This window comes from Podarcis bocagei, assembly GCF_964188305.1.
Source record: "Podarcis bocagei genome assembly, chromosome: Z".
Taxonomy (NCBI): domain Eukaryota; kingdom Metazoa; phylum Chordata; class Lepidosauria; order Squamata; family Lacertidae; genus Podarcis; species Podarcis bocagei.
Window position 1 is genome coordinate 17,196,919 of NC_138140.1, and position 23,155 is coordinate 17,220,073.

General features: G+C 45.3%; 1 protein-coding gene across 4 annotated transcripts in view; it reads right to left on the reverse strand.

The window, feature by feature from the left end:
- The window catches only part of USP20 (ubiquitin specific peptidase 20), a 36,632-nt gene extending 14,558 nt beyond the window's left edge, over positions 1-22,074 (reverse strand). Inside the window, exons 1-16 of one of the 4 annotated variants that reach the window (XM_081178698.1) lie at positions 21,573-22,074; positions 17,904-18,001; positions 17,125-17,178; positions 16,818-16,880; positions 15,323-15,454; positions 14,616-14,712; positions 14,418-14,487; positions 13,831-13,944; positions 12,853-12,931; positions 11,879-12,311; positions 10,240-10,377; positions 7,859-8,007; positions 6,325-6,500; positions 4,739-4,833; positions 2,822-2,855; positions 2,432-2,477 (exon numbers count right to left, since the gene is read on the reverse strand). In XM_081178698.1, the coding sequence (XP_081034824.1) occupies positions 2,432-2,477; positions 2,822-2,855; positions 4,739-4,833; positions 6,325-6,500; positions 7,859-8,007; positions 10,240-10,377; positions 11,879-12,311; positions 12,853-12,931; positions 13,831-13,944; positions 14,418-14,487; positions 14,616-14,712; positions 15,323-15,454; positions 16,818-16,880; positions 17,125-17,178; positions 17,904-17,984 (1,761 nt within the window). In that variant the 5' untranslated portion in view covers positions 17,985-18,001; positions 21,573-22,074. The remainder of the gene's footprint in view (positions 1-2,431; positions 2,478-2,821; positions 2,856-4,738; positions 4,834-6,324; positions 6,501-7,858; positions 8,008-10,239; positions 10,378-11,878; positions 12,312-12,852; positions 12,932-13,830; positions 13,945-14,417; positions 14,488-14,615; positions 14,713-15,322; positions 15,455-16,817; positions 16,881-17,124; positions 17,179-17,903; positions 18,002-21,572) is intronic. The other 3 variants (XM_081178697.1, XM_081178696.1, XM_081178699.1) reach the window with 3 other exon arrangements.
- Between the last annotated feature and the right edge of the window lie 1,081 nt (positions 22,075-23,155).

Below are 23,155 nucleotides of genomic sequence, written 5' to 3' on the forward strand. Positions count from 1 at the left end.
TGGGTTTCCCCGGCCATCCTGGGTGGCTTCCAGCAGGATACTAAAATACGATTCATCAAATATTAAAAGCTTCCCTAAACAGGGCTGCCTTCAGATGTCTTCTAAAAGTCCGATAGTTGTTTATTTCTTTGACATCTGATGGGAGGGAGCTCCACAGGGCAGGCGCCACCACGAGAAGTCCCTCTGCCATCTAATTCAGCATCCTGTTCTCACAGTTGCCAACACCCCAAACTCATGGAAACATGAAATGCAATCTGCTGGGACTCTCTGCCTCCTTTTTTGTGGCACAGGGTTTTGAGATAGCTAAAGAATTAATACTTCAAAGGCTTAGAGCATGGGTAGGCAAACTAAGGCCCAGGGGCCAGATCTGGCCCAATCACCTTCTAAATCCAGCTCGCGGACGGTCCGGGAATCAGCGTGTTTTTATATGAGTAGAATGTGTCCTTTTATTTAAAATGCATCTCTGGGCTATTTGTGGGGTCTGCCTGGTGTTTTTACATGAGTAGAATGTGTGCTTTTATTTAAAATGCATCTCTGGGTTATTTGTGGGGCATAGGAATTCATTCATTTCCCCCCCCAAATATAGTCCGGCCCCCCACAAGGTCTGAGGGACAGTGGACCAGCCCCCTGCTGAAAAAGTTTGCTGACCCTTGGCTGAGAGACACTGAGATGCTATCACAAACTGCTGAGATCAAGATCTGTCAATCCAACAGACTGTATGCTTTTTTCCCATTGTATCCATCCTTGCAAAGATATCTGGTAGATGTAAAGGTAAAGGGACCCCTGACCATTAGGTCCAGTCATGACCGACTCTGGGGTTGCGGCGCTCATCTCGCTTTATTGTCCGAGGGAGCCGGCGTACAGCTTCCGGGTCATGTGGCCAGCATGACTAAGCCGCTTCTGGCAAACCAGAGCAGCGCACGGAAACGCCTTTTACCTTCCCGCCGAAGCAGTACCTATTTATCTACTTGCACTTTGACATGCTTTCAAACTGCTAGGTTGGCAGGAGCAGGGACTGAGGAATGGGAACTCACCCTGTCACAGGGATGCCTACCTTCTGATCGGTAAGTCCCCACAGCGCCACCCCCACAGCGTCCCACATCAGACAACAAAAAAGCAGGCCTTTGCAAGAGATGTCCTTCCCTTCTGCGATCTTAACAATGGGTGGATGTAATTGTTTCTAAGATGGTTATAAAAAGAGCATTCAAGGAATACATCAGCTATATCTTCAACTGACACAGTGTTGCAGCTGAAAGCTCTATCCTTAGGAACTCCTTTATGTCAGCCCATCCAGTCTTCTAACAGAAGGGACATTTAGTTGTCTCACTGGAAGGACAGGTCGTGAAGCTGAGGCTCCAATACTTTGGCCACCTCATGAGAAGAGAAGACTCCCTGGAAAAGACCCTGATGTTGGGAAAGATGGAGGGCACAAGGAGAAGGGGACGACAGAGGATGAGATGGTTGGACAGTGTTCTCGAAGCTACAAACATGAGTCTGACCAAACTGCGGGAGTCAGTGGAAGACAGGAGGGCCTGGCGTGCTCTGGTCCATGGGGTCACGAAGAGTCAGACACGACTAAACAACAACGTGGTGGTCTTTGTTTTCATGTGTGAGTGGGGTGGGTGATCCACCCATTGTTAAGATTGCAGAAGGGAAGGATGTCTCTTGCAAAGACCTGCTTTTTGTTGTCTGATGTAGAGAGGTATATATCCTTTAGAACACCCACATTTATTGCCAAAAGGCTTTACAAATTTGTGTAATAAAACTTAAAGAGGGGATGGGAAATGATTTAGCCTGTAAAGGTCAGGGAGAAGAAATGTAAACCACTATTATTAGCAGTATTCTTGTTATTATTATTTTTATGTGTGTAATGGCTGCTCGCTAAACACAATAAATCGAACTGAACTTGAACAGTGACCAGCCAGATGCCCCAATGGGAAACACACAAGCAGGACCCAAATGCAACAGCAATTTCCCCACCTGTGGTTCTCAGCTACTAGCATTCAGAGGCTTATTACCTCCAAATAATATCCTCCAGCTATATTATTATGATTATTTATTAAAGTTGCATACCGCCCTTCATCCGAAGATACCAGGGTGGTTCACAATGGAAAAATAATAACAAAACAAAAGCAAAAACAAACCAATAAATCTCCTTCCATAGATACATTTAAAAAGCCATAGAATGTTAACACGGTTCCTTTTATTAAAAACCAGGACCTTCTGCATTCAATGTGCGTGCTAATTGGAGCTATAACTCACTTTATGTAAATTATGCTGGATGAAGAAGTGAATAAAGGACTATTCTCTCTTTTCAAAAGTGAAAAATAAGGGCCACATCAGAATGCCTTTCCATCTCCAATTTGCTCACTGCGCCGAATGAAGAGGTCGCTGTCTCAGGATATAAACCAACATGGCTTTATCTGCTTACCTCAGGGAGCCGGAGAACTTTGCAGTACTTGACTCCATTCCGCAGCCTAGGGAAGAAAAAGGGGGGGGGGTGAAGAGTGGATTGGCCATCTGGAATATTTATTAATCTGCAAATCCCAACAAGGACCACCTCTCCCCACATAAACCAACCCACTGTAACCAGGCCTTTGGCTGATTAACAGTCTATGGCCCTTTTATGGGAGGGGTGTGTGTTATTGGTTGGTTTTTGTTTTTGCTTTTTTACGTATTTTGTGTTCTGAGTTTGTATTTTTAGGTTTGAACCACCTTGTGATCTTCGTATGAAGGGCAGTACAGGAATTTAATAAACAAATAAAATAAAAGGCAGAGTAGGGTGGTATTCAAAACACTAAAAAAGGAGCCAGGGACTTACTTTTTACATCGTTCACAACTGTACATGTTGTCACCTACAGAAAGAAAAATGAAAGAGGGTGGAGGGAAGCACTTTATCCAATCTGTTGCACAGAGCAAGGAAGCAGATATGAATACAGTGGTACCTCAGGTTACAGACGCTTCAGGTTACAGACTCCGCTAACCCAGAAATAGTACCTCGGGTTAAGAACTTTGCTTCAGGATGAGAACAGAAATTGCGTGGCAGCAGCGGGAGGACCCATTAGCTAAAGTGGTACCTCAGGTTAAGAACAGTTTCAGGTTAAGAACGGACCTCTGGAATGAATTAAGTTCTTAACCCGAGGTACCACTGTATAGGAAGCTGCCTTATGCTGACTCCGGCCATTGGTCCATCTAACTGAGTATTATCTACACTGACTAGCAACAGCCCTCCAGGGTTCCAGAGTTGGAATGAACCAGGTGTGGGAGATTTGCACTCAAACCTAACAATTCTATTCCTTTATGGGATATCCAAGAGCCCATATAGAGTCCTTAAGTAGGTTCTCTATCGGTAGAAGAAAATAACAGAGGCCAACCAGAGAATACTGAGAAGCAAAGCACCTAGTAAGCCTGATCTTTATTAAACGGTTGCAACAGGGTCCCCACTCACCACACATAGGATGTGAGTAAGCCCTTATATAGACTCTTGAAATTGCCCACCCTGTAGCTCAAGACCATCCTCCAAAACATTATACATACATCACAGGAGGCAGCAGTCTACAGCAGAAATACATCACTTGGGCGGTCTACCACAGAAATCCTGTCTGGCAGGATACTGATAATGGTCACTTGATTGCGTTACCTAGGAAGCCCGGCCATTCCTTTTGAGATGCTAAATACCTAGTTCCTGAATCCAGGTCACAGGCTCACCCTATTCATGCACAAATACACCCTTAAGACAGGATTTGTGAACAAAGAGACAATGAGGAGGTTTTTCCCATTTCCTTCCTCATTGCAGAGAATATCTGAGGTCACTGGAAGAGTCAAAATGGCTTCAGGATTGCTCTCCTGTACTATTTCAGACATGTGGTTTGACTTGTAGATTTATGAACATATGATTTATATATATGAGACTTTATAATTCCTATAACACAAAGAATATCATTAGCTGAATTATTTTATTGTTCTTGTATAAGGAAAGATGCATGTCGGAGGCCAAGTAAGGCTTTTTAAACTTCCTTTGCAGTCCATTGTTTCACTGAAAAGGGGGTAAATGGGGGTCAGCTGTTACATGCAGCTGAATAGAAGGAAAGAAGGTTTAATAGCCTATTCCTATGCTTCATTAATCTGCCTAATGATTGGATTTAATACTCTTGTTTGCTGGCCCTGTGTTTTAAAAACAAGCACCAGCCGTTTTTTCCTTTGTTCATTAACCCACACATGTGGGTCTGTTAGTAGAGGATTAACTATAATTAATATATCCTCTTACCAACTCCCATCACCAGGGACCCTTCTGCATGCAAAGCAGATACTCTACCACTGATCTACAGCCTTTCAGATATGAAGATAGGAAGACTACTGGCCCATCTAGCCCAGTATTGCCCTCCTCAGGGACAGCCAAATGCCGTGCCCTCCAAATGAAGTTGGACAACTACTCCCCTAATCCCTGGCTGCTGGCCATACTGGCTGACGCTGATGGGAGTTGTGGTTTTAAATTCTGATGGCTATTTTAAACAATTTCACATACCTTTTAAGTAGAATCTGCATTCAGTCTATATGGGAGCTGCATTTGCACTCTTATATACAAAACTGTTTTTCTTTCTTTTTTTAATACGTGGAACTGCCTTTGATGGCTTTTATACTTTTTCTTGTTTTGCAATTGTTAACAGTCTTAGGGGCAAAGGGCAAGACATTTAATAAAAAGAAACAAACATCTTGGCCTCCTTCCTGGCCAACACACCTTTCAGCTCATCTGCAGCAAAGAAGGCAGCAAGACAGTCCTCCAAGGTGACCACCGGGCCCCAAAACCAGCTGGGGATGCAGGACACCACAAACCTGTAGGAGGAGCAAGGAGGGTATTACTCAGGGCTGACTCACAGGGAGTTATTCACTCCAAAAAGCATAACAAATAAAATAGTAAATGTTTATATAATATATAGAACATTATACTATTACATGTCTCTATAGTGGTGAGCCTCATACTATTTGCTTCTCTCTCAGCCTTTACACTCTTCACACGTAAAACATGGGCATTACCATTACTGGCTCCTCTAGCCAGTTCTATCATGGAATGGGCCAAAGCTCTGTAGCAAAGCAAACACTTTGCATGCAGAAGGATTCCTGGCACCTGGAGGTAGGGCTGAGAAAAGCCCCTGCCAGAAAACCCTGGAGTGCTGCTGGCACTCAACGTTACCAACAGTGAACTGGGGGAACTGATGGTTTGGACCCTGCCCAAGGCAGCTTCCTATGTCCCTACATCCAGGAAGTCAGATACAGATTTGCTCTTGTTACCTGCAGGACATTCCAGTGTGTGGTTCATGGGGGTGCTGTCGGCATTTGGCTCTGCCCCCAAGCAAGCATTTTGCATCTGGCTTCACCCCAGGCATTTTGGGAGGACACAGATTATTTAGATCCATTTCAATGTGGATTCAGGCCTGGCAGTCAGAACTGAGGTGATCTTGGTTGCCCTGAATGGATGACCTTTGTAAAGAGCAGGACAGGGGGAGTATGACTTTGCTCCTGCTTCTTGATCTTTCATTGACTTTTGACACCATCAACCACTGTATTCTCCTGGACCAGCTTCGGGAATGGGAATTGGGGGCACTGTATTACAGTGGTTCCAATCCTACCTTCAGGAGTGAGTCCAGAAAGCAGCATTGGGAGAGTGTATTTCAGCCCCTGGCTGTGTTATGGAGTGTTGTAGTGGACTATCTTATCTCCTGTGCTATTTAATATCTACATGAAGCTGTTCCAAGTGGTTCTGAGGAGTTTAGGGGTGAGGTGCCATCAGTGTGCTGACAACACTCAACTCTCATTCTCCATAAGATCTGAATCAGGAGGGGATGTGTGGTCCCATTTCCTGAACACAGTGGTGGAATGGACGAGGAACAACAAGCTGAGCTTGAATTCTGGCAAGATGGAGGCACTTTAGGTAAGTAGCTCCCATGTCAAGAAATTGGTCAGCTGTCTACCCTGAATGGAGTTGCACGCCCCTCAAACAAGCAAGTTTGCAGTTTGGAGATGTTCTGGATCCAGCTCTGTTACTAGAGGCTCAGGTAGCCTCAGTGACTAGAAGTGCCTTATACCAACTGCAGCTGGTTCAACAGCTACAGCCATTCCTGGTCTGGATTGAAAATTTTTCAGTTTTATGTTTTATCTTTGGTAAACTGCTTTGAGGGTTGTTGTTTTTTACAATCAAACAGGGTATAAATTTTATGAAATAAATGAGACATGCTTTCCCCTCATTTTCATCTTGAATGCACCTGGCTGAACTTTGTCCCTCCCACAACTCCAATACCTGAAAAGGTGCTTCTGCAGCCTGCTCACCTCCGGATATACTCCATGATGAAGGCGATCCAGCCCTGCGAGGCAGCATAGTTATCCCCACAGGCTCCTGTCTTGGCTGGCACATTCTGGTAAATGGCAGAGTGCAGCTTGGCCAAGTCCTCCTTCCCAGGGATGGGAAGCGACAAGTCCTGGAATGTCTCCACAGTGGTGGACACCTGGAGGCACCACAGGAGGAAAACGGAGGATGTCAGTGGCTGGTGGCCACTATCTCAGAGGCAGTACCCTCCTGAAAACCAGCTGCTGGTGTAACTGGAAGTTTGGAGGTGTGGTTGGGCTCGTGTTCTGTTTGCAGGCTTCGCTAAAAACCTTAAACAGAACAGCATCGGAAGAGCCCTGCTGGATCAGACCAATGGCCCACCTAGTCCAGCATCCTGTTCTCACAGGGGCCAACCAGGTGCCCCAATGCAAAGCCTGCAAACAGGATCTAAGCGCAACAGCAGAGCTCTTCCCCACCTGCAATTTCAAGCAACTGGTATTCAGAGGCATATAGACATTGACAGTGAAGGGAGAAAACTTGAGCTTTGCTAGATCAGGCCAACAGCTCATCTATTCCAGCATTCCATTCTAACAGTAGCCAACCATATGCCTCTGGGAAGACAGCAAGCAGGGAATGGGTGGGAAAGCTCTCTTCCCACGTGTGAATCCTAAAAGATTGTGGATAGCAAGACTGGGACATTTCCAGGGGTTCTGGATAATACACAAATGAGCAGACTAGGGACTCAGCTACATTAGTAAAGAAACAGCAACTTGAATGTGTTATAAATGTGCAACACCAGATGACACCAGAGAGCAGGAAATTTTAAAATGCGGTTTTCCATAGGGATTTCTTTTGTTATAACTATCTAATTTCTGACTTATTTATAGCGTTTTTTTCCTGTGTTTAGATCCACCCTAGGAGTGGGAGCCTTTTTCAGCACGGGGGCTATATATTCTCATGGGCGACCTTCCGAGGGCCACATGCCAGCAGTGGGCAGGGCCAGATGCAAAAGCAAGTAAAGGGACAGAAGCCACTGCCCATGGTCTTTTAGCTGGAGATCAGAATGTGAGCTGGACCGATTAGCTGAGATCCATCTCCTCCTTATGTGGTCAGGCGGTCGGGGCTGTATAAAAGGAGTTGAAGGAGAGCCTTCAAAACACAACCAGGCTAACATATTGAAGGAACCTTGGAGAAAAGGGGATTTCATGGTTCTGCCTTGTGGAGCAGGCCACATCAGAAAAAGTCAGTGATTTCTACACACATCTCTCTCTTTCTCTCAGACATGCAAAAGAACTCAAGGAGGCTAATAAGAGGAGGAATGGCCTACGGATGTGCGGCATGAGGTGAGTCTTGAGGGCTAGGTAGACAGGTGGGGGGCACACTGGGCCCCTGGGCCTGAGCCTCCCCACTCCTGGAGCAGGCCCTGCTTTGCTAAAAGGGGCCAGTGATCTGACTTGGCATAGATGTTCAAACCAAAGGCTCCCCCACCCCCCACCAGAGGAGGAGGAGGGGATTTGGAAAGTGTGGGCCTCTTGCCATTTTCCCTGGATCAGCAGCAGTAAGGGAACGCACTCGGTCACAGGTGAGGCACTGAACCAGGCTGAGGATGGAGCCGTCAAAGATGTCAGAGATGACGCTGCGGTAACGGACCTCCTTCTTCTTCTTGCTGGAAGTCAACATCTGAGCTGAGGAAGGAGATTGTATTTTTACTACTATTGTTATTACATTTACTGCCCCCCCCTTTCCCAGCAGGTCCCAGGGCAGGTTACAACAATTTAAAATTCAGGATTGAGAACAGTTGAAAGAGATTACAATATAGAGGAACAGAGTGGGTCCCGAAAACACACATCTCAAATGTGTCTTAATGGACCTCACATCCCTGATTCAGGGCCAGCTCTGCTGTTTGCCAGGATGTGGTCCCTCTCAGATGGAAGTTGGGTTTGTTAAGGGCAGTGTGATGCCAATTAATCAACAACAACAAATTTATATCACACACCCTTTCACCAGCAGGTCCCAGGACTGGCCATAATTTAAAATTCAGAATTGAGAACAGTTAAAACACATCACATTCACAGAAACAGGGTGGGTCCTGAAAACACACATCTTGGGTGTCAAAAGCCAGGGTAAAGAGGTGTGTCTTTGCTGAAAGATGTATAGCAAAGAAGCTAGACCCACTTCTGTGCGGAAGGAATTCCTCAATTTAGGGGCTGCCTCAAAGAAGGCCCTCACCCAGGATGCCACTACTACCCCAAACTTCAGAAGGAGGTGGAACTACCAAGAAGCACAGAATTAGAGAACTGTAGACCTGGAAGGGGCCTCAAGAGTCATCTAGTCCAACCCCTCGCAAAGATTTCAGCTAAAGCATCCATTATAGATGACCATCCAAACTTTGCCTAAAAGCCTCCAATGAAAGAGAGTCCACAACCTCCTGAGGGAGTCTGTTCCACCATCAAACTGCTATTACTATCAGAAAGTTCTTCCTAATGGAAGATGAAAGGGCCCCCAGGAGGTTCTGTAAGGAAAGGAGGCGGTCTCTCAGAAAATATGGGCCTGGATCTTTTAGAACTTTGAACACTGGAGTGAGTACTTTGTACCCAGAAATGAACTGGCAGCCAAACAGTTTTATAGGTTTGCTAATCTTCCCTTGGTAGAATTACGGATCTGGTGTAGAACACTTAACTATTGGCTTTGCCTAAACTCAAATCCCCCCAGTGTAATATCCCTAGTGCTACAAGATTATCACAAGAGCGCCTGAACTAAAATTGTCTATCAAAAACTTCACTCTTTTGGTTTATCACTACAACAGCTACTCACTTTGGGTTTTAGTAAAGCAAACAGTTTAATTTGTCAGCGCGTAAGTGATATCGAGCGTCAGAACAACTTAGCCACAATAAGGAAATTTTGCCCATGGTATGACTATTTTCTACCTTCCCATTTCAACTCTCTGGCACACTATCTGCATAACCTATCAATTCTAAAATATAGATGCGCTTTTACTCTCGCAAGATTGAATATATTGCCCTTGGCTGTACTTGAGGGACGATTCCAACAGATTCCACACGACAAACGCTTATGTTCCTGTGGAGATGGCAGTACCGAATCAGTGGCACATGCCCTTCCTGCTTGAACTCTTTATAAAGACTTGAGGAATGAAGTTATCACACCTCTTTAATTGTCCATTCCGGGTCACCCAACCACTGCCACAGTGTCCTTTCTCTTGGCAGATCAAGATGAGCAGGTGACAGCAAAGGTTGCAAGGTTTCTAGCTGGGGCAATCAGAATAAGATCCACTATTTGACTATTGATTCAAAGCCCTAAAATGTATTTTATATAACTGACTTTTTATTTCTATTCTTTGTATATCGTATTGTTGTTTTATTGCTATGGCCAATGGCTGACGTAAATAGAGATTTATTCATTCATTTAAAGGTTTGGGCATTGTTGGTAATCGCCTCACCAGTTCTCTCTTTGGAATACTATCATAGAAACTCTGCACAGATGGAGGGGATTGAATGGGAGGTGGGGTCCACATAAAGAACAAGTAGGATGCCCTCAGGAAATGAATAACACATAGTTAAACTACGTAACTCCCTCCCATAGGAGGCAGTGATGGCCACCAGATTAGATGGCTTTGAAAGAGGATTAGACAAATTCATGGAGGAGATGGAGGAGGAGACTAGCGATGGTTATGCTTTGCCTTCATGTTCAGAGGCAGTAATGCTTCTGAATACTAGGCGAGAGCTTTTGTGCTGGGTTCCTGCTTGAGGGAGTCCCACGGGCATCTGGTTGGCCACTGTGAGAACAGGATGCTAGACTATGTGGGCCCACTGGTCTGGTCCAGTAGAAATATTCTTATGTTCTTATAAAGAAAACAACTACCACAGAAGCAGCTCAACCCGGAAGCTTCCTGGACTTACCCTTTTTCAGCACATAGGAGGATCCCAGCCGCACAGGGCTTGAGCGTGGGGGGCTGCTCGAGAGCTTGGAATGCACTTCGTGATGAACGGGGCTGCAGGGCCGAGAGGAGCAGCGTGTGTAGGCATCATTGTCTGGTTCTGTTGCAAGGAAAGGAAACAAATTGCCTGTGGAGAGGACTGGAACACAAGTTTTGTCTGACAAACTCAGCCAGCCAATCCCTCATCTCTGGGCACCAACTCTGCCCCAGTTGTTTTTTATTTAATTTACTTCTCAGATTGGCTACTAAGCACTTGAGCACCTTCTACTCATGGCAGAAGGTGGGGATATTATGGCTTTAGCAAGACAGGCATAGTTCTTCCAGCCTGACCCTCTAGTTCAGGGGTCGCCATGTGATGCCTCATGGTATTGTTGAGGTCCTTCCCTGGTGCCTAAAAGGCCTCTGAGCTTCCCCATTCACTGCCCATTTGGGCATGGAGTGGTGGGACAGTTAACCTTCTTCTCCCTGGGAAAGTATATAGAGTTGAAGGAAGAAGAGGGGAAGAGTGACACTCTTTCCCACTTCCTATTTCAGCTCTATGGGCTTTCAAAGGCTCAGATTAATTCTCCCGGATCTAACTTGCAACCAGATCCCTGGGAAAAGGTGCACGCATTTCCCCTCTTTCTCCGGGGTTAGGGACTGATCTGCGTGCAAGGAGTGAGAAGCAACGAGAAAGAGTAGTGGCCATGGTGCTCATACTGGGGTGTTAGCCTAGCACCTGGGAGACCAGAGTAGAAATCCCCACTTGGCCAAGAAGCACACTGGGTGACTTAGAGCTAGGCACTTCCACTCTGCCTAACCTACGTCACAATTCTAGTTACAGGTAGGTAGCTGTGTTCGTCTGCCATAGTAGAAACAAAATAAAAAAAAATCCTTCCAGCAGCACCTTAGAGACCAACTAAGTTTGTTATTGGTATGAGCTTTCATGTGCATTTGTGTGCATATCTAAAGAAGTGTGCATGCACACGAAAGCTCATAACAATAACAAACTTTGTTGGTCTCTAAGGTGCTACTGGAAGGAATTTTTTTTATTTTGTTTCGACTACGTCACAATATTTGTTGTGGGGTTTAGAGAAGGAGGGGGGGGGAAGCATGTATGCCACCTTGAACGCTTTGGAAGAAAAGGCAGGATGCAAGTGCAACAAACAAACAAATTTCCAAATGTAGCCACAGTCTGCTTCAGCTATGAGATTCCTCATCAAGGGAGGACCAGGAGGCCACAGCCTTACTCCTAGCCCTGAGCCAAGCTCCATATGGGGGTAAGGAGCAGAGATCCTACAACAAGGCCAAAGCAGGATGGGCTGTCTGCACCCAGAGTTAGTTCAGCCTCTGGCGTCAAGGCCAATCAAGTCCCAAGTCCAAGGGAAAGTAGACGCTTCAAATGCAAAATCCAGTGTCCTACTATACACAATGACTCCTCAGGAGTAAAGTTCTCCTAGGGAAGTTAGACCCCCTTTCAGTGAGATGCTCTACCACTGAGCTATGGCCCTTCCCTTAAAACTAGTAAAAAAATATGAATGAAGGTACATATGAGAGATGCAGCTTCCAAGGTTCAGGCACAGGTGCGAAGAGCATTGCACACTGAACCTGTCGTGGAGTACCTGGGGTCCTAGAGGGGCTTGCTGGATGAGGTGTGGAAGGAGGGAGCGCTTCTGGGGAAGCCCTGCCATCCACTGCTGTCACAGAGGTGTCAACATCAGCATCTTCATCCACTTGTTCCGAGTTGCTCCGCCGGTGGCTACATGAGAACTTCCGGTCCTTCATCCGCTCCTTTTCAGAAATTCCCCGCCCAGCCTCGTCCTGGATCAGCAGCTCGGCCTCTGCCAGGGAGCTCCCAGTTTTGCTCTGCCCATCCCCTTCGCCCCGGTCACTGCTTGAGTCACAGGAGAGGAACTCATCCTCCGAGGGGCTGCGGTCACACTCCCGCTTGTCTTCCATGTCACTCAAGTCAGAGTCCCGGGTCTCGGCCATGACTGGCTCCTTCAGCTCTTCGTGGAGCTGATCCATCAAGCAGCGTAGGAATTCTTGGGTGTCCTGAGGTGAGGGCGCAGAGAAGAAAATATTGTATGGGGCACTTCAGGCCTGGGGGTCAAATGCAGCCCTCTAGAGCTCTTTATTCAGCCTCTTTCTCGGTCACACCTCCTCTCCCCAAGTCCAACAGCCCTGCTCTGCCCCCTCTTCTTGTGCTTCCCCCCGGTGGGAATATGGATGGAAGATGTGGGGAGAGAGGAGGAGTGTAGAAAGCTTTGGCTTCTATCTGTGGCTGGAGTGTAACCTACTGTACAAAAGTAAGAATCAAAATTGCATGTGGCCCCCAGATGATTGCCCAGAAAGTAATATGGCCCTCAAGCTTAAAAAGATTCCCCACCCCTGCCCTATTATACTTCATGGCAAATGGAACCCCCTGCTTGCTGGAAGGCTACATGTTGTATCAGTAACTCAGTCTCTGCCTTAGCTCCCTAACCGAAACAGATGCTGTTTAACTTCTCACAGCCCAGGAGGATATAGTTTTCTTACTGCAACAAGAAAAGGGAATCAGAAACATCTGGAATTGCCCCTTTGCCATCCGCCTCACCTGTTGTGCATACCCTCGAAACATGGGGTTGACTAGCTTGATTCCATGCGACAGGCTGCTGGGGACGACATAACTTGGGCTGGTTTTAGGGAAGAAAAAGCAAAGTTGAAAATGTATAGAATCTCTGGGGATGTGCAAGATAAATTTCAAGTTCAAGGTGTTACAGGTGGTACATAGAGCCCCTAATAGCTTGGGGCCCTGATGAGTTTATTTAAACAAACCTAATTACTTTTAAAACCGTTGGTCTATCTAGCTCAGTATTGTCTATAGACTAGCATCAGCTCTCCAGAGTTTCAGGCAGGAAGTCTTTTCTCAGCCCTACCTAGATATTATATTTCATAAAATTAGAATGCCACTGGAAACAGAACCCGAGTCAGAAGACTGGGAAAGCAATGCCTAACAGAATGTAGATCAGTTGGGTGTCATTCTACAGTGAATATTCTGAATAATGTCTTTTATATAACTGACAGATGGAAAATCAGTACAGTCATAGCTTGGGTTACAGATGCTTCAGGCTGCATGTTTTCAGGTTGCGCACCGTACCAAACCCAGAAGTACCGGAACAGGTTACTTCTGGGTTTCAGCGTTCGTGCATGAGCAAAAACACTAAATCGCGACCTGAGCGGGCACAGATGTGGCGCTGCGGGTTGCAAACACTGCAGGTTGTGAACGTGCCTCCCGCATGGCTCACATTCGCAACCTTAGCGTCCACTGTAATTCTTATTATTTTTCTTCTCTTCTCTTATTTTTCTTTCTTCTATTTTTTGTTTTCCTTCATTGTTTTCTTTTTTCTTTCTCTCTTTGCTTTTGTTTTAATTTAGATTAGTTTCTCTTATTTTACTGTATCGTGAAAAAACTTTAATAAAATCTTATTTAAAAACAAAAACAAAAAACAACACCAGGACCTTCTGCATGCAAAGCAAGTGCTCTACCAGTGAGCTGTGGTCCCTACAGCCACAGTGTCCTAGATTTACTCACCGCTTCTTATGCCACACTTCGGAAATCAGCTTATGGTAACTTTTGCAAAGTGCTGGCTTCTTGTCAGTGCGCACGAGACCACCACACTCAAGGAAGAATTGAGTGAGTGGGGGACTGATAGGAAGACAAGAAAGAAACGTGGGTTATGATTTATCCAACAACTTCAATTGGGGGCAGAGAGAAAGGGGAAACATTGATGCCTTTAATAAAAGGTGGAAGAGACCAAGCGGCTAAAAAAAAAATCTGCCTGGCCCCAAAGAAGCCACCAGATCTGGCCTACAAGCAGCCTTTGCCAAACTGGTGCAACATCCAGATGCTTTGGACTGCAACGTGCTGGCTTGGGGGTTGATGGGCTTTGTCATGCCAAACATACTAATAGGGGGCTGATGGGAGTTATAGTGCAACACATACTGGTTGGGGGTTGATGAGTGTTATAATGGCATATATGCTGGGTGGGAGATAATGGGAATTGTAGTGCCAAACATACTGGCTGGAGGGTGATGAAGGTAGTGGTCTGAAACATCTGGAAGGCACCAACCTGGCAGTCTGTAAATAGCAATTATCTGAAAATGACTCTGAAAACCTACCAGTTTGAGAGAGCCTGGAGTGCAGCGTTCATATAGCAGGAGTTCCCAAGATTTTTCATTCCAGTAAGGCCTAGAAAAGGAATGAAAAATGGGAGGGGATCGGAGGCTTGCTCATTATGCCCACTGCTACGTTTTTATTTTCTGTGTTCAAGCAAAAAGGAAAGGGGTATTTTCACACTCGAAGACCTTTGGATTTACCTCTTGGTTTCAGGTCATCATCTTCCGACTCGGACTCCCCTTCATCAGCAACTGCGATGGGGACAGCTTTTAGGGAATGGGTGGGTGGAGGAGAATCCTGGAAGTGAAAGTTGGGGAGTAAATATCAAAGGCAATTCTGCTTTGCCACACAGTATATTTCTCCAAACTAAGAAACAACAGCTGAGTTTTCTTTTTTCCTCCTGTCTCCTAATCCCTTCTCTTTTCATGCCATGTATTTTAGGCCTGAGGGCAGGGACTGTCTCATCACTGACATTTGTAAGCTTCCATTCATTTGGGGGCCAAAGAACGAGATTAAAATGCTTTTAATAAGTAAAAAAAGAAAAATGTTATTATTATTTATTAAATGTGTATACCACTGCCCATCCAAAGATGCCAGGGTGGTTCACAACAGAAAAATACAAAATGAGAATACAAAACACATAATAAAACAAAAGCAAAAACAAACCAATAGATATCCTCCCACAAACACATTTAAAAAGCCATAGAATGTTAATCAGCCGAATGTCTGGTTGAAGAGAAATGTTTTAGCCTAAAGATATGTAACGAAGGTACCATACTGTGTTGTAGATCCCACTGGTCCTGACACTTCTCTGCTACATTCCAAGTTGGGATAGTCTTACACACTGACCATTTGAGCTAAGAAAAAGAGTAACTCAAAGCATCCAGCTTTGCCACAAAACACTCACCTGGTCCATGAATTTTGATGGAGGGACTGGTGTGTGGGAGGACAACCGCTGGTCCAAGAAAACCTCCTTCTCGCAGGCATAGCACCATACCCGGAATGTTGTTAGGTTTACCGTCAGGTTGTGCTTTTTGGCCTAGCAATTTTAAAACACACAAACACAGAGAGCACACCAATTAATCTGGGTTGTGTCCAGCTATGTAGTGGAGACCCATCGAAATTAATGGGCCAAAGTCAGTCATTTCCATCAGTTTCAATGATGGATGCTGCTCTAGGTAGCAGTAACACTGACTAATAATCTTATTTTTCTGATCTATGGTACCCAAAAAGTGGGACTGTGAAATTGCACAGGCAAGATCCAACTGATCTTGAATTCTACTGCAATGCAGTCAGAGCAGAAGCAGAACATAGAGTCTCAGGTTCAATAAGAATATAAGCATAGCTCTGCTGGATGAGGCCAAAGGAGTGCTAGGAAGTCCAGCATCCTGCTTTCCTAGCAGCCAAGGAGCACCTGAGGGCAACAGCAATTCTCCTTGCATGCAATTCAGAGCACCTAGTACTGAGAGGCATATCACCTTTGATAGTAGAGGTGTAGTATAACATCCCTATGAGGGAAGGTTGCAGCATTTGGGACTTTTTAGTTTAGAAAAAAGATGAGTAAGAAGTGACATTCTAGAAGTTTATAAAACTATGCATGATATGAAGAAAGTGAATAGAGAGGCATTTTTCTCCCTCTCTTCAACAAAGCTGGATGTTGGAAGATTTAGGACAGGCAGTGCATAGTTAAGCTATAGAACTCACCCCCACAGGATGAAATGATGGCCACAAACATAGATGGCTTTAAAAGAGGAGTGGACATATTCATGTAGAAGAAGGCTATCTACGACTACAAATCATAATGGCTATGCTCTCCAGGTAGCAGTAATCCTGACTAACAATTTTATATTTCTGATCGGAGGCAGAAATTTAATGCTACTTGGAGGTAGTAATGCTTCTGAATGCCAGCTGCTGGAAACCGCAGGAGTGGGGAGTGCTCTTGTGCTGGAATCTTGCTTGTAAGTATCCCACACGTATCTGGGTGGCCACTATGAGAAGAAGATGCTGGACTAGGTGGGCTATCAGCCTGATCCAGCAGGCCTCTTCTTACATTCTTATGCCTCAACAGGAAGCCCAAAAGCAGGACCTGAGTGAAACAAACTCTCCCCACTTGTGATTCTGAGCAACTGGTATTCAGAGGCATATTGCCTCCAACAGTGCAGGGAAAAGATAGACACAAGAATTGGCCACAACAGTGTGTTACGTTTCCAAAATATGTCCCTCAACTAGTACAAAAAATTAGAGGACCTCAGATCTAGACAATACTTGTGTGCTTTCAAAGCAACATGGCTGAGAGAAGTGTTGAATGCTAAACATTTGGGCGGGGGGAGGGTGTTAAAATTAAGTTCCAAGGAAATTTTCCTGGCTGCTCGCTTGCTTTCTGGGGAAACTAGATCTCTTACCTGTGCATGAATGGTGCTGTGGTCAGCAAAGGATTCCCCGCAACCAACATAAGGGCAGGAAACCTGAAGAGAAACAAAGCCGATTGACAGTCACAGTGGAAACATGGCAAATGAAATTCAGAGCAATAAAAAGGTGGGTGGGTGGGTGTGGATACATACACAATGCACAGAAAATATTGCTACTTCACACCCCAAAGGTGAAAAGTCTAACTGGTACAGTTCAGTAACTTGCTGTGAATGACATTTTACAACAGGAAGAATAAAAGTCATGCATGAAGGAAAATGTATTTGAAAAGAATGTCTTTACCTGAAGACAGGCCCACAGGTTTGGTCCCCCTGCTCCACAAGACTGGCAAGTACCCTGTTTTCATATGAGGAGAAATAATTATCAGTGGCCTATCATCCTCAGAGACAGACTCATCATCAGACAAAGGAGTGGGGAAATGATGGACCTGCAGATGCTGAACTCGTATCAGCTCCAGCCAATGAAGCTTGGATGATGGGAGTTGGAAGTCCACCAATATCTGGAGGGCCACAGGCCCCTCCATCCCTGATCTAAGGAGGAACATTTCCTATGGCATGCAAAAAGATGAGAGAATGCCTCTGTTCAAAAGATGTATTCCTTCATGAAAGAAGAAATGCCTCTTCTTCAATCAAGTGTGGGGAAACTAAGACCCTCCCTACATTGTTGGACTTGGATCTCCCATCAACCCCAACCTGCATGCCCAGTAGTCTGGGATGATGGGAACTGAAGTCCAACAATACAACCTGGTGTCCTCCTCTGGAGTTTGCAGGGCTCCAACTCCCGTCAGCCTCAGCCAGCATGGTCAATGGTCATGGATGATGGAAGTTGCAGTCCAGCAAGCATGGCCAAAGCTTCCCCACCCTGATGCTATGTATAACTTTTCCTCTTAGGAATGAGCTTCAGACATGTAGGGCATACTTAAGTCAGACTTGCACTGGATTAGTAGCCCTATCTTCTCCCCAAGGATATTCTCATGGTACTGAGGATCTCCTCAACCCCAGTCTTAAAATGTATTTGTTTATGGATTGGGTAATTTTTTTTGCAAATGAATTTTTCCTTACTTTGGATTTAAGAAGCAGATCATCCTTAGTGACTTCACCTATGGAATCCAGGTGAGGACAAATGTCTCTGGGATCACCCATTTTGCACCTGGGTTCACCTGTGTGGATCAAGAGAGAGAGAGAGAGGGACAGCTAAACAGGTCAGATTGTTTTCACATTCAGCTTGCTCATCTGTTCACGTTTTAAATGAGAGGAGCTGAACCACAAGCCTGTCTTGTTCTATTTATTTATTTATTGCATTCATATCCCACATTTTTCACCAAGGAGCTCAATGTAGTATACATGGTTCTCCCCACTGTTCTTTAATTCCCACAACAACCCTGTGAGGAAGGTTAGGCTGAGAGGCAGTGGAAAACTGAAGATCACCCAGTGAGCTTCATATATGTATCAGCCTGTCACATTCCAGTGCAGAGTTGACCTCTAGCTAGCATGGCCTTAGCTTGACATAACCTGGAGCTGACTTCAGGTCACTGGAGGAAAAAAAGGTTACTGACAAGGAAATCTACCTGGACTTGAAAACTCTGGGCCTTGTACAGATTGACACAATCTCCTGTTGCAGGAGAGCAGTTATTGAAACACACTTCTATGTCCTATGATTCAAAGGACGGTTTAGTACATGTCTGATGACCCATGAAACAAAGCACTCAGAAACTGGAAAAACTGCATACAACATTAGGGATATGTGGGGAGTTGTAGTCAAAACCAGCTGGAAGACACTAGTTTGTGGAGGAAAGCTGCAATAGAGTGAATAATAAAGTGGAACCATGACTTCTCATGAATTGGATGTCGATACTACATTGCATAAGCAGACCCTAGTCTTGAACCAACTGCCACTTTGGTCCATCCCAACACAGGATCGCCATCATGGCTAGTAGCCCTCAATAGCTTGCTCCTCCATGAATTTGTCCAGTCCTTTTTTAAAGTCATCAAAGTCTGTGGCCATCCTTTGGGAGTGAGGCCACACTATCCATTTAAAGAACAAAGCTTCCCCCAAAGAATCCTAACAAATGTAGTTTGCCCTGGACAGAGTCACAATTCCCTGCACCCTTAACAATATAATTCCTGGAATTTTTCTTTCTTTCTTTTTTTGCGGGGTGGTGGTGGAAGCCATGTGCTTTAAATGTGTATGTGCAGCTGGTATCTCTGCCACTTGAGGGTGCTGGCACTAACAAGGAGACAAAATCTTAGGCTCTGCTAAATCAACCAAAAATGGTCGTTACTGTAGGGATTAATTTTCCCCTAGGCAGCGATTCCCAGCTACTGTGGAAAAGGAACAGATCGTTATTCTGAGTACTGGCAGAAGAGGGCAAGAACAAATGAACCTCCAAGCAACAATGACAGGAACAGAAAGCTCCAAAGAGCACTCGCAAGAATGAGCAGCCAATTGTCCTTCCAGTGAGCGAATGACGCATTACTCATCATTTTTTCCCCTTCAACAGCTGGAGCTGCTGTATCATCCAACCTGACATTTTTCTCCCTCCATTTCTCACAGATGCCTGCACCCACCCACCCATTCCTGCAGCCATGGACAGACAGACACAGGCAGTCCCATTCTTTTATTTTCTTTGTCCAATATTCAGAAGTCAACCATATTTCTACAGGGTTCTGTTTGGGGCAAAAAAACGATTCCCAAAATTAAATGTAAATCAAACCAGAGACTTTGGAAACAATTGAGAATGAAAGAAAATCAGGGTCACATTTGGCCCTCAGTCCTGAGGTTCCACACCCCTGCGCAAACAATTTACTGGTGATAACACAAGCCTTGAACGGATTAATGATTCAACTTTTTTTAGCAATCCAAGTATGCTGAAAGTCCGGAAATCATATCACTCCAAGCTAGCAAAGGCAATGAAAAGGTTTGCCATTCTTCTGGCTATCATTTCCTCTATCATCTTGTAGAGTGTTGTGAGCCATGGTGGAAGGGAAAGCCTCCATTCTACCAAATAGTTACTGACCTGCCATTTTAAAAGGCACAAGTGCGTTTTGTTAAATCCTACATACACCAAACCTTACTGTGACATTCACAGCTTTATCTGGGTGCAGGCACACAAGTCTGCCTACACAACACAAAGCTGCAGTTTTTCCAGTGTGCCCTCAAACTACCCAAATTTAAAACAAAAAGAAACAGCATCAGAAACCTAATTTCCATTGAATTTTTGCATCCCCGAGATTTCCAAGGAAAGAGTGGGCCAACTCCGAACACAAGCCCTCTGTTGCCACCCAATGGGTATAACTGACATCCTGTGAGGGCATATTCTGCCCTAATTAAGAAACATCAAGTCCATCTCGACCGACAGGTCCAGCTGTCACATCAACACTCTTGCGTATTATCCCAAAGCAATGCTTTCCACCATCAAGTTTCCTATATTTAAAATAAGGTTAGACAAACTCCTGGAGAATAAGGCTACATCACTGGGTACTAGTGACAATGCCTATTTGCTGGGAATCACAAATAGGAAGAGTATTGTTGCATGGCAGGCTTCCTATAGACCAAGGGTGGGGCGCCTGTGGACCTCCAGATGTTACTAAGCTACAACTCCCACATGTGCTGGGGCTGATGGGAGTTGGAGTCCCAACAACATATGGAGGGCCACAGGGTCCCCATCACTGTCAAAGGCATCTGGCTGGCCACTGAGAGAACAGGATGCTCAACTAGATGGGCCTTTAACCTTATCCCACTGCCAGGCTCTTCTTATTTGTGATCCAGACATGTTCCTATGATTGCCCTTGTGTCAGTGTCACAGAAGACAAACAGATATTGCAGAACATATGTATTATTATTTTTTAAAGGACATATTCTACAGTATCTACATTATAGTTTAATGCTGAAATACCATCACTATCCCAGTTCAATGATGTCAGTCAAATTTGATGTACATAATTATAGACAATTGAGGGGTGTAAATTTCAGACCACTCCGCAGAAAAGGGACATAAAAATCATGTTAAACAGTAACCAATATTAGGTGATCAGAACTTTGAAACAAACTCTTCCTTTCAGAGTAACTCATTAAACAACAATGCACACACAAATCCACAACCAAAGATCTCCCCCTTTCAAGAGGAAACATCTGAAGAAAATATTTTAAAATCCATCTTCATACCCCACTTCCCAAAAAGTAATGTCACATTACAAAGCAGGGTGAGACGGGGAGAATCATGAACTTGTCTGGAGCTGTTCCCCCCAATTAGATTTTCCGCTAAAAATAATGAACGGGCACAGCTGGCTGCCCCACCCCAAATTAAGCACATGTGACAGATTCTCCCCACACAAGCCCAAATGTAATAGTGTTAATAAAATTATAAAGGCATCGACCTCTCCCAGTATCTCCACATAGTAGTAACAGGGGACTGATATATTAATAATGCCCCCATAGGAATAAACAGCAGTTAATGCATTAAGGTTCCCCATAATAATAAAGGGGGGGGAAGGTTGATACATTAATGATTTTAAAGAAAAATCAACTTGGACCTCCTCTTCCCACCACTCAAGCTAACGCTGGTGTGCATTAAAAGGGCTGCCCCCTCCCTTCATTCCCTCCTTGGGTCAATATCAGAAAGCATTTTATTAAAACCCCAACTTTCAAGTGGCTGATGGCTCCCCCATACCGATTTTTTTTTGGGGGGGTGACCCAATTTGCATCTGCCCCGCTCCAAAATCGCCACCTACCTCACCGTTCCCTCCTGGAACGCCCTTCTCCGGGGCGACGGGCCAGGCGAGGCCGGTGCTTCAGATACCCCAACTAGGCCCAAGACTGCCCCCGCCCTGCGCTCATCGTCCTCTCTGCAAGCCTAAGAGGCTCGGGGTATCCAAGGCCAAATGCGGGGGAAGGTTTTCCCTTTCTCAGGTAGATCGCTGTTGACCTGCTCAGGCCTCCTCGGGAGGAGGAAAGGCGGCTGCCTGACAGCAGCTCGGATGAGATGGGCGGTTTTGACAGGAGAAGGAGCAGGCGGAGGAAGAGGAGGAGGAGGTGGTACCAGCAGCCGGGCTGGGTGGGAACAGAGGCGGGCCTGGAGGCGGGGATAGGGAGCGAAGGAGGCCGTTGCCACTACCGAACAGTAGCATGAAAATGCGAATTCCTCAGAAACCAGGGACGTTCTACTCATGTAGAATAGAATGTCCGTGTTTTCTGAGGAATGTTGGGCGCGCTCGAGCGAGCACACCCTGTTCTGTCAATGCCCCCCCCCCCAAGAGAAAAAGCGTTGGTGATACGGGGCGGAGGCGGGGGAAGACAATGGGGCAGCTGCCCCCCAAATCAAGTAAATCAATAAAAAACATAACTGAGGTTCTGCCCCCTTCCTAACATGAAGCCTGTCTCCCTTAACATAAATCCTGGGTTACATCCCTGGTGCCCCACTAGTATGGGATTTGATGTGAAGTGCCTCCTGATCAGTTTGTAACTCTCAATAAAGCATCCTACAGTTTGTGTGTCCCCACCCCCACGAAAAAAAAATCACCTGCCAAGAATAGTATCCATCCCATATGTCACCAGAAGAGAAAAATTGTGACCCCAAAATATAGGGTTTAAAGGAAAGAGCCTCCTACTCAGAATATGTGTCGCCTCCTCCAGCACCACCCCCCAAAAAATCCATCAGCAATAGCTATGGCTTTTTAGAATATGGTCTCCGCTTCCTTGACAGCGGTTGTTGCCCCTGCAGATTAGAGGCTGGCAAATGTTGTCCCCATCTTCAAAAAGGGGGGGAAGAAGAAGGCCCTGGTAACTACAGAAGGGTCAGCTTGATATCAAACCAGGAAAGGTATTAGAATAGATAACTAAACAGAAAAGGATGCTGTGATTATTAAGACCCAGCATGGGTTTCTCAAAAACAAATCTTGCCGGATGAATCTTGTCTTCTATGGGGGCTTTTAAGCAGAGGTTGGATGGTCATCTGCCATAGAATATTTAGTTGAGACTCATGCATTGCAGGGGCTGGACTAGATGACCCTCAGGATCCCTTCCAAATTCACAATTCTGTGATTCTATGTGCAACACATTGAGCCCCTTGGAGGAAAAGGTGGGGCACAAACTGAGTACGTACTAAACCACTAGCGAGGGATGAGGGGTTCACAAGCTTGGGAATAAAAATTAAGATATTAATCTGTACAGAGCCATGCTCACTGATGTCGCTATGTAAATAAATAAATGATGATGATGACGAATGTTTTGAAGAACATACAGGTTTCCTGCAAAACCCTCAACTGCTTTCTAGGGGAACAAACACAGAGACACTCACGCACTCTCAGCCAAGGTC